General features: G+C 39.9%; 1 protein-coding gene across 12 annotated transcripts in view; it reads right to left on the bottom strand.

Annotated features, from left to right (window-relative positions):
* Positions 1 to 384: 384 nt before the first annotated feature.
* Positions 385 to 11,084, bottom strand: part of LOC132991234 (sodium bicarbonate cotransporter 3-like) — a 41,491-nt gene continuing 30,791 nt past the window's right edge. For 8 of the 12 annotated variants that reach the window (XM_061059901.1, XM_061059903.1, XM_061059905.1 and 5 more), the window contains 13 exons: positions 10,582 to 10,715; positions 10,166 to 10,411; positions 9,713 to 9,818; positions 8,534 to 8,695; positions 7,935 to 8,048; positions 7,593 to 7,754; positions 6,361 to 6,612; positions 5,787 to 5,855; positions 5,357 to 5,530; positions 4,935 to 5,072; positions 4,079 to 4,176; positions 3,067 to 3,183; positions 385 to 2,617 (listed from right to left, as the gene is read on the bottom strand). In XM_061059901.1, the coding sequence (XP_060915884.1) occupies positions 2,536 to 2,617; positions 3,067 to 3,183; positions 4,079 to 4,176; positions 4,935 to 5,072; positions 5,357 to 5,530; positions 5,787 to 5,855; positions 6,361 to 6,612; positions 7,593 to 7,754; positions 7,935 to 8,048; positions 8,534 to 8,695; positions 9,713 to 9,818; positions 10,166 to 10,411; positions 10,582 to 10,715 (1,854 nt within the window). In that variant the 3' untranslated portion in view covers positions 385 to 2,535. Of the gene's footprint in view, positions 2,618 to 3,066; positions 3,184 to 3,715; positions 3,765 to 4,078; positions 4,177 to 4,934; positions 5,073 to 5,356; positions 5,531 to 5,786; positions 5,856 to 6,360; positions 6,613 to 7,592; positions 7,755 to 7,934; positions 8,049 to 8,533; positions 8,696 to 9,712; positions 9,819 to 10,165; positions 10,412 to 10,581; positions 10,716 to 11,084 lie in introns of those variants that run through there. The other 4 variants (XM_061059907.1, XM_061059913.1, XM_061059908.1 and 1 more) reach the window with 3 other exon arrangements.

Here is an 11,084-nt window from a genome sequence, read left to right as displayed (position 1 = left end):
AAGATAGATCTCTGCTGCCACCCTCTGTCTCCAACATGAAATAGATCCAAGGTTTAGAAACAGAACAGAGCCTTCTCATTGTATCTTCACTGGTCTGACTGGAACTCCTCCAACGCTGGATATTTAAAAAGGGCAGTTAGGTATATATTTCAGGGATTTAAAGAATATGGAGTACAAATATATGCCCTTATTTTAGTTATCACCTAAACATTTCCATTGGGAAGATTGTTTTTTGAGAATTGTGACCAAGATAATTTAGCATTTTACAGTTCCAAAAATGTAAATATACCTCTCCTCTTAAACTGTGATGAGACACACACAACTTAAATAGGATCATACTCTCCTATAGAGCTGTAATTCAAATGAAGACAGAAAAAAAAAAAATCACCATGTATTCACTTTTATTGCTTTGCACAAATCGGCCATGACACAAAAGTCATTGTTCAAGGATGCTGTGTGCTTCATTGATGCTATGTGTCTGTACAGCACAACAAAGACATTTGTACTGAGTGATAAAGGGTCAAATCTCCACCCTCTATGTTGTTGACATCCACTCTTAAGAGCTAACATGTTTAAAATGATGTCATGTGAAAATAGGGCATTTTCCATCAAAATAAACACTATTATTATGAAATTACATGACTGGTGGATGTTCACTTCATTGTGATGTTCACCAGATCAGATGACTCACATTGTATATCAAATAGTCCATACAGTATGTTTAGGGAAATAATAATTTGTGTAAAAACAGATGTTTGGCAGAATGTTACTGACTCCATTTCTGTTGTTGACGGTACAATCATTTGACATTCACTGATCATTAGAAAAACAGTACCTCAATATTGATTACAGAGCTTTAAATGTGAGCATATACTAGAGCTGTGACAGTAAACAGACACACACTGACTTTAGAGTTACATTTGCATGGAAGATAAATTACATTGTTTAAGTCAGTGGCTCAGACTACCACCTTCACACAGATGCTAATTAACACTACAACAAATATGATGAGCCGTTTACTGCTTCACTCTTGTACAATAATGACAGTCTGTCTTTGGCATTTATGTGCCACCTTGTGTGTACCTGTACATCCGTTCTGAACACAAGATAAATAACCAGCTTTGACAAGGCACGCAAGCTAATGTCCGTATTTGTCACTGTAGCTACACACAGACAGAGCCGATGAAACGCACAGAAATCATCTCACTAGTTATTATCTGCCTGAACAGTAGCCACATTCATGAGTCCATACTCTGCACAGTATGGGATACTTATTGCTAAAAACACGACTGCACGTAGCAAAATAAGAACAACTTCATAGAATATTCTATTTTTTTTACATTTACTGTAGAAATAGTTTGCATAAAATGATTTGCAGCGCGAAACATCCAGATTTATCTCTACACTGCACACAGACACATCAACACCAACAATAATACAGACAGTATAAAAAACAGGTGCAACTATCTCATGAATATTCTTTTTTACTTTGCACCTTTGTTATGGTTTATGATTTACAGACTTTATTAAAACAGTTGCGACACCAGCGATGAGAGGTGGGCAGTTAATTATCGCCGCCTTGTGACAAAAATATCAAGTGACCACAGTCAGAAATCGTTCAAGATTCCTGAGTTCTTTAACTGATGTTTGCACTACAGCTCTAGAGATACGGTGAGAGGAGGAACCTTTTTTTTTTTTAAATCATTAATACGCTATACTCTGTTTTAGGTAAGAAACTATACTGGCAAAGTGCTTCCTGTACAGTACAGACTTCATATGGCCTCTTATGTAGGTTTTCTACTATGTTACATATGAAAATATTAGAGCTTAAATACAAACATACATACTGACGTTTCTATAACTTCACATACAATATTAACAGTGAGGTTTACAGTGAAATAACTGAACAACTTATGAGCAGCAATATCAATACTGAGTTCTCTCACGCACACCAGAGAGATGATCCAGTTCTACAAAGATGTATGAATTAGTAGTGTGGTGTAGTACTGTCTGAATGTGTCCTTGTTTTGGTTTGTGTATAAAACGGTACCAAATCAATTATTAAATATAATCCACTGGCAGCAACAGTACCTGTATGGCTTTCATCTAATGAGTTTCTATCTAATGTAAAACCAAATAAACAGTGCAGGTAAACACATGGTGCATGAATAACATAGAACAATACTAGAAACAGTAAAATAAAATTAAAATATACAGAAAAATTCTGTTCCAAGATCCCCACCAGTGAGGCCTGTTCCTTTGGCATCTGTGGTTTTAATGGTGACATGTTTGCAGGAGTTCCTAAACAGTGAGCGTCGGTGGGCAGTAACTGCAGAATTCCTTCATTCCTCAGAGATCTGCCGTCTGCACACCTCAAGACTTGTCTGGAGTAGGACTTACCGTCCTGGGGGGCCGCGCCTGCTGCTCTGAAGAAGGGCACGCTACAGCAGCCCCCTCGGACCATCAAGATGGAACCCGTCAGCGGGAGAGAGTGTTGTGTGGGAGGAGGTGTCTGGAGGGGATGAGGGCCTCTGATCACAGGAAGGCCTCGGCAGTGGAACTTCCTCCTGGTGTATCTGGGCTGACATCAACTCTAACACAAGCCACCTTTTCCTGACTGAATAGAGAAGATGAGGGACAAGATGATCATTTAAATGTATGGTGGTGTTTAAGGGTGGAGGACAACGGCTATTGTTCATTTTTATTAGCTGGAGGAGTGATACTGGCAATTTGAACAAAATTTGACATTTCCTCATGACGACAAATAACCTCTCAAATTCAGATGTACCCCATGTACAGAGGCTAAAGCCCTCCAAACAGATGCCCCGGGTCCAAATCTGTCCTGTGGCTCCTTTCCCGCATGTCATTCCCCACTTTATCTCTCTCTCAGATCACTGACTCTATACACTGTCCTATCACTACATAAAGGCATAAAAAGCCTAAAAATAAACCTTCATTTCAATTTTTCATTTTTACTTCATTTTTTTTTTTTTTTTTTTTTTAAGTCTGAGGACCTAAAGGACACAAAGGGCTCTGGAAGAAAACTCCAGGAGATGGCATAGCTACCTTCCACTACGTTTCTCAGGTTGGACACATGACTCTGCACTCGAGTTCACTGCTTTCCACGCTGCTGTTTTGGCCATTTCATCAGAGATATTTACAACCAAGGGGTCATATTTAGAACTATAAAAACATGCAAACACACGCACACGCACACACAAGCATACACACACACACACACACACACACACACACACACACATACACACACACACACACACACAAACACAAAGAGAAAACAGCAAGTACATGTCAAACCACATGGAGTCAGTGCAGGACAGTTCAAACAAGCAGACACAAACATGCAGAGTTAAAATAAAAGAACAGCACAAGTTCCAGACACACACAGTCTGATCCATGTTCTAATGTATAAGAAATGTGGGATTATAGCTTTAGATGTGAGTTATCATGGTATGACTGCACATTTTCACTAAGTTAGATAAAGATAAAGTTATTTCAACAAGACAAACATTTTATTAAAGACCCTCAAAATAAAACCCAACAGCACACAAAGCAGCAGGTTTAAAAGCCAGTGATTGTGTTTTTAAATCGCTGAGTGACAGTTTTAGCCATGCGCTGACTGTCTGAGTATCAGTGAGGTTAGAGCGCAGCCATGTGGGTCAGATGTGTAGCATCAGACACACAGCCCTGCTACCTCTTCTTCCATTGGGAGGCTGTGGGTCACTAGTCCTATTCTGTAAGATCTGTTCAAGATGGACATAATAACACAAAGCTGACTGACACTGTCATGATTATCATTGTCAGTTGTACATGGCCCTTGTTTATTATTTACTTTCCTTTTAATGCTGATAAGGGAACTATGTACTTGTGATGTCCAAAAAACATTTTGACCATTATAAAATGTTTTTTGCCTCTTTAAAAGACTCATACTACAAAATAATACAAAATAACCACATACCATATATAACTAAAAATAGAAAACACTCTTTAAAATAAATACAATCCATTTAATAGAGATCCAGGCCTCAAAGTGTGCCTCATATGGAGCATCACTCACCTTCCTGAGAGTGTTTTCACTGGGATTTTGAGCAGGTCGGAGCCTTCATAGCCGACCTTCAGTCCCATGTCTTCCTCCTGCAGTCGGGACTCTTTTTGCTGAATGAAAATTTGTATTGGAAGCATTAATCTCGACAATAGCTGTCAATGCAATAAGGCACAACAAGGGAAAAACACAAGAATGAGTTTACGACTGTAATTTTCCTCAGGATGTTTTATGAGGTTTTATTGCTCCGTAGTCACTCGTATATTAAATTGGCTGTTATGAGTCTCATGTGGTGATGTTTCTTAGTCAAAATGTCCCTTCCTTACATAGCAATGCTGTTTGATATCCACAACACAAATATTTCAACGTTATTTACAGGTGTTTATGCAGCCAGACTCACACCTTGTATTATAAAATGATCAACGACCTGAAACCTGACTGAATGTGTTGAGCACTCTTCATTTGGATCCTACTGACAAGACCTGGCAGCTCTGTTTACAAATGTAGTATGTTTCATTCTTCTTAACATTAAACTGTTAACAGTGCAAGTTTGAACAGTGTGTTGGACTGGCAGTCATGCAGGATTTTTTTTAAACATGTACATATAAAACAAATCCCCTAGAAGTCTTAATAAAAGAAGATTAGGCACACATTCTTCTACAGGACAGTGCAGAAAACACGGTCTGAGATATCTGTTCTGTTTTCCCCATTTTAGAAGTTGGAGACTTGTCATAGAAGAACATTAACACTTAATTATAAAAAAAAGGCTAGTACAGTGATCCAGTCAAGAAAAGAAAAACTAAAAATGTCTCATATGTCTGCATGAATTACAGACATATCAGACAAGATATCAATAAATAAATAAGTTTACCAGCTTTTCCCGAGCTTTCTTTTTCTTGTCATCTTCTTTCTTCTTCTTACTCTCTGGAATCAAATCATCAAGCCAGCTCAGCTCTCTCTTTGTGAAGAAAAAGTCCAGAAGCTTTCGGATAAAGACCAGCGCCAAAACCTGAAGACATGCAGACAAGAGATGTATTAAAAAAGAGCATTAACATCATAAAAACTTAATATAATCAGGGAAAACACAGGGATTGTAAATCAGTACATTTAAAAACTTACATACCTACAACCTACATCAAAATCAATGTTATTTATGTATCATGGTGATAAAACAAATGAGATTTATTCAAAGTACAGATACAATAATTCTCTCCCATGAGTTGTGTCAGCCTAGAGTGAACTTAAAGATCTCATTTGAAGTATAAAATGTGCGACAGTCTTTAAAACCATTACCATCATGGGAAACACAACTGCTGCTGCAGAGGCCTTGATGACCCAGAGCAGCACCAAACAGGTGAGCTGCACCAGGGTGAAGATGTGGACCTTCCACAGTGGCACGTAGCGCAGGTAGATCAGGTCCGGCTGGTGTTTGGCGGGCATACCGAACAGCTTGATCCTGTCAAAGAACTGCAGAGAAAACCAGAAAATAAAAGCAGCTCAGTGAGGCTGAAGAGACGAGGGGTGACAGGGAGAGGGGGAATAATTCAATCCATTATTCAGAAGAAGGAATACATTTAACAAAAGCCCTTTAGGGTTCTGAATTACGATCAAAGGTTTGGAAGCACAAGAAGCACATTTATCTTCAGCAACGGTTCATGACTGCCATTTCTGTTCAGAATAAAAGGGTATATTATCTTCAAAGAGCAGCAGAGGAGAGTCTTACTTGAATGCCTTTGAGGGAAGAGACACCCATGTAGAGAAAGACTCCATACAGGACTGGCATAGGAATAAACTGTGAGGGGCAGAAATGAAGTGACAGGAGAACTACAGCATTAAATCACAACTCACAGGAAATGAGAGGAAAGCTGCTGCACAGGGTCAAATTTCGTGAAAACTTTCCAAATTATTCACAAAACTTGGCCACAAATTAATGACTTTAAATAGTAAATGGTAAATGGACTTGATCTTATATAGCGCTTTTCTAGTCTTCCAACTACTCAAAGCGCTTTTACACCACATGTCACACCCTTTCACACACTGATGGTAGTGATCTCTATGTAGTATCATCCATCAGAAGTAATCCCATTCATACACCACCACTGAAGCAGCAGGAGCAATTTGGGGTTAAGTGTCTTGCCCAAGGACACATTGGACATTTGGCCAGCTGGGGATTGAACCCTTGACCTTCTGGTTGAGAGGTGACAACTCTACCAATTGAGCCACAGCCTCCCCTTTACTTATTTAGGAAGGTTTAAAATGTGAGGATGTATTATTCCAGCGTTTCTTGCATATCTCACCTTAAGCACTGAGGTCATAAATACAGAACAACCCATGAGAACAAAGATCATGAATCCAGTGACCCGCTGCTCCCTGATACCCAGGAACTTGGGCTGCTCTCCTGGCGCGGAGCAGCCAGACTCCACTTTCAGGCTGTTAACGTGGGAGATTGATAGGACAGTTGCTGCCACAAACCATGGCAGGCCCATGATCGAGCACACACCCAGCATCACTGCCACGATCAGCAAGTCCAGGTGATAGCCACAGCCTTTCTGTGGGGAGATAAAGACAGCAAGAAAGTCTGAAAGCCAGCTCAGCAGTCATGGTTATCTCCTGTGGAGCAAATGTAATCCTTGAGAAAAAAAAACAGAATTAGATTAAGAATCATAATCTGTTGAAGATCAAATTTGAACATAATGTTCCTGGAATCTCGGGTTAGCTATTCTTGCCTAATTCATTTTCCTGGTGGACTCAATTTATTTTTAACACAGTAACACTGTAGAACCCTAAGGCATAAATTTAGGCATAATACTTCAGAAAAAGGCTGACAGAGATTATAGTTTGATGTAAGAATAGAAATAAAGACTAGAGAATATGTATACTATACACAAGGATGACAGAAAGGGACAGAGATAAATGAGACACAGAGTATTAAGGCGAGAGAGACAAAACAAGAAGCAGCTTGGATTATCCTAAATGGTCCTCATTGCACTGGTTGCATGTTCGACTCCTGATCCTGATGCTGTCTGGTGCATGTCCTCCCCCACTCTCTCTCCCCACATTTCCTGTTAGCCCCTAACCGTCCTATCTAATAAATGCCAAACAGACAAAAAAAATACTCTTTAAATTGTGGTTTGTGGTATATTATCACTGTAGTAATTCCAAGCTTTTAAATTATTTTAGTGTATATATTTTATTGTTCTTTTTGCTCTTTTATTGATTTTATTTTCTGTAGTAGCTTTATCTCATTTCTCGTTGTTTATCATTTATGTATGTTTTCTCGGCATCGTTGTAAATGAGGGTCGCCCTCAATGATCTCTCCAAGAACTTAAATAAAGGTTGATGATGATGATATATTTCATTTGCAACAACTTTTCCTTTTCAGGTAAAGAAACCTCATTCAGGGACTGGGATAAAAGCCTTCTACAGGAGGTCCAGTCCTGTAGGAACCTCCACCTTGAAAAACTTTTAAAATGATGTTTTATCTGGATACTACATCACCAGAAGTATATGTCCTCAGGCAGGTGCTGACCTTGAGCTTATGCTCCTTGCGGTTGATGATGACAGCAGTAATCTGTTGGTCCATAAAGATGAGGATGGTGCACAGCAAGGCAGGCAGCACTGCCACCAGCAGCGTCCACCAGGGATTCTCTCCTAACGGGTCCATCAGCCAGCCTCGGTTCTTTGAAGTTGGCTATGAGGAAAATGCAGCAATAGGCTATATTTAAAATACTAGGCAGACATTTGGCAACTTTCTTTGTATTCTTTAAGTACTTCATTTAGATATTTGCTTACAAATTAAATTAATTTAAAGAGGAAGTATTTATGTGTGATGTCTTATGCAGTGTTCAGACGTGTTGGAATAGATGCCTACCTCAAAGCGGTCAGGAACATCAAGTTTAGGAGAGGGGATCCCCATGAGATAATCCACCACCACCATGATCATGATGGTTATAAAGACAGCGAAGTCACTCGTAGTGGATCGCACCTACACAACAAAACATACACACAAGAACACAGCTATATTTATCTGTTTTTATAAGACATGCAGCTAAGAATTGATGCTTTTTTTCTATTGTCAGTCAGACACACAGCTACAAATAGAACCTTTTTACTTCAGGTCCCCTCTGAGATACACGGCAGAAATAATTACATTTAAGTCGACAGTAACATCATAATAATGCAGACAATACCAGCACCTGCCTACACAGAACACCAAGTGATAACAGACAAGCTGGTACTGTGTGGGAGGATGAAAGAGGATTTGTTCCTCTGTACAGGAGACTGCTCCTGCATACTAATAACTGACACAATGTAAACATTTGCATAGTGTGAGAAGCAATATAGCGTGCAGAGTGATAAAAGGAAAACCATCTCTTCCAGCTTTGAATTTATTGAGGTTTGGATCTCAAACAGTAAATTAATGCATTGCTGTCCTGTGTGCAGGTAAAAGTGATGTTTTAAGAATCTCACCTTGGTGGGGAAATATCTCTGTGTCTTGAACTGCTTAAGGAAGGAGGACAGGAAGAACGTGGTGAAGAAGAGGATGATGGACCAGAAGAGAACATCTGGGATGTAAGGTCCATGATGACCGCAGCCCTCGCCCACAAACTCCCCTTTAAGAATCTTACACATCTAGAAAAAAAAAGAGGTACCAGAATCAGAATCAGAATCAGAATCAGGGTTTATTGCCAAGTACATTTACACATACAAGGAATTTGACTTGGTGTATTGGTGCTAAACAATTAACAAGGAAATAAAGCAGAACTAGCAACAACTTAAATAATACAGTAGAAGAAGCTATTACAATATATAAAATATAATTTAAAAATGTGAAGTATAAAATAAAAAACACAAAATGTACAAAAGGTGTAATGTAGGAGCTGTGCAGTGGACTATGAGAAAAAATCTTAATGTGTGTAACTACTCACAGAGCGCATGTAAGGAAGATACATTTTTAAAGTCCAGTGGGCGTTAATGTAACGCATAAAGAACAGTTCAGCATTCACATTACTTTGATGTTTTACTGGCTGTGGGGGTGATGAGAGTCTGGGTTATGTGGGAGGAGGGGGGAGGGGGGAGGGCAGGGACATTGTTCATCAGGCTGACAGCAGAGGGGAAGAAACTGTTCTTGTGGCGAGAGGTTTTGGTCTTGATGGACCACAGCCTCTTGCCAGAGGGGAGAGTCTCAAACAGTCCATGTGCGGGGTGAGAGGGGTCGGCCACAAGGTTAGCACTGTAATTCAGTTTAGTTTCATTAATTTCATTAATAAGTTGGTCAAATTTTTTGGCAGACTGTGTCCAACTTTAACTATTTGAAAAAGTATTTTTTTCCAAGTTATTCTCATGGGACATGTTTGTCTTTATTCGATAGGACAGCTAAAGAGAGATAGGAAACGTTGGCAGGAGAGAGTTGGGGATGACATGCACCAAAGGGACGAGATTCTAATTCAAACCCACAGCAGCGACAAGGACTACAGCCTGTGTATATGGGACGGACGCTCTAACTACTGAACCAGCATCCTGAAATAGTGATCTTTTTGTGTATTTAGAGATCAGAATATAAGCTTCTCAACACATCCTACCCACGTGAGAGAGTGTGTTGTGTGTTTGTAAATCCTGCATATGACACTTTGTGTGTGCTGGCCTCACCGAAACATTGAGGCTGCTCCATGGGATGGTGTCCGGGGTGTATCCAGTCTGGTTCCACTCCTGTATGAGCTTTTCTGATGTGTTGGCTGGTGGGGAGCAATGGCACCTATAGATGGAGGAACAAACCATAACCAAAGGTTGATGCATATCTTTGGAGTAAAAATAAAGAAGGTGGGCTCAATTGAAAATGAGTTGAAATCACAAGTTGTGATAATTCTGCTTTCATCGGTTGTTTGTTTCTTAATGTTTGTTAATGTAGAATAATTTTCAGTTAAGCCCCCAGCGTCTAAATATGATGAAACCTGTTGTAAAACATACTGTACCAATATCAATTTAAGAAAGCATATTCAAACCTACACCTTTAAAATATTAGTTTATTCCTCCAACTCTTTAAGCAAAAGATCGCCTATAAAAAACCGATTAAAAAAACAAAACAAAGTAAAGGGTACTCACGAGTAAAATGTAAGGTTTTCCAGGTTGCTGTTCATGTTGACAGGGAAGTGTTCTCCCAGGTGAAAGAGCTTCTCCAGCGCTTCATAAATGAAGATAATGCAGATGAGTGCAGCAAAGGCCTCCTCTGTGAATCGGGTGATGTAGCAGACCAGGGAGCTAGCATCTGTGGCCACCAGGACCAGACACAGGAAGGCAGTCCAAAGACCAATGCTGGTCCGTAGGGACAGATAGGATAGTCCATAGTCACTGGAATGAGAATTGTTACATGTGCACATTAGGGGCCCATAGAGGTTTTTAAATTCATAAGAAAATGAACACAATTTATGATAAATGCAGAATGCAATGTAGACAATTTGGTTTATTCATTTTGTGACTGTTTTCAATTTTAAATCAAAAGAAAACTTGCATGAACGTACGTGCAGAACTTGAAAAGGATCTTCTCAAACACTAAAACAGGACCTGTGCTGCCTAGAATAGTGAGGGGTTGGCCTGCGAAGAGGGAGTATGCCACTCCTGTCAGTGAGGCCCCAAACAGAGACTCTATGGCACTCTGTAGACACAGACGAGAGGGAAGGAGTGAGGGAGTGAGAAGCTGGGATAGAGGAGGTGAAACCACACCAAGGAGGAGAGAGGGGGAAAGGCTGAAGGAGAAAAGACAGAGGTGAAAAGAAGACCGTCCGAACAAAACAGAGTTTTGATTAAACTGACATCCTCGGCTGTGCCTAAGAGACAAGATAAACTGTTTGATTGTTTCCATCCCGCTGACTGGCCCTCGTCTGCTGAGTTTACCCAGACGCATAACACACCAGCACACAGACAGTCCCTATAATAACAGTCCCTGTCTGAGCAAGACATCAGGGAAAAAAGGAGTGATAGGCAAACGGAAAGAACAATAAAAAGACAGAGACACTTGATAGAA

Source organism: Labrus mixtus, chromosome 16 (genome assembly GCF_963584025.1).
Source record: "Labrus mixtus chromosome 16, fLabMix1.1, whole genome shotgun sequence".
NCBI classification, from domain to species: domain Eukaryota; kingdom Metazoa; phylum Chordata; class Actinopteri; order Labriformes; family Labridae; genus Labrus; species Labrus mixtus.
Note: the sequence above shows the minus strand (reverse complement) of the source record. Positions and strands in the feature narration are given on the sequence as shown.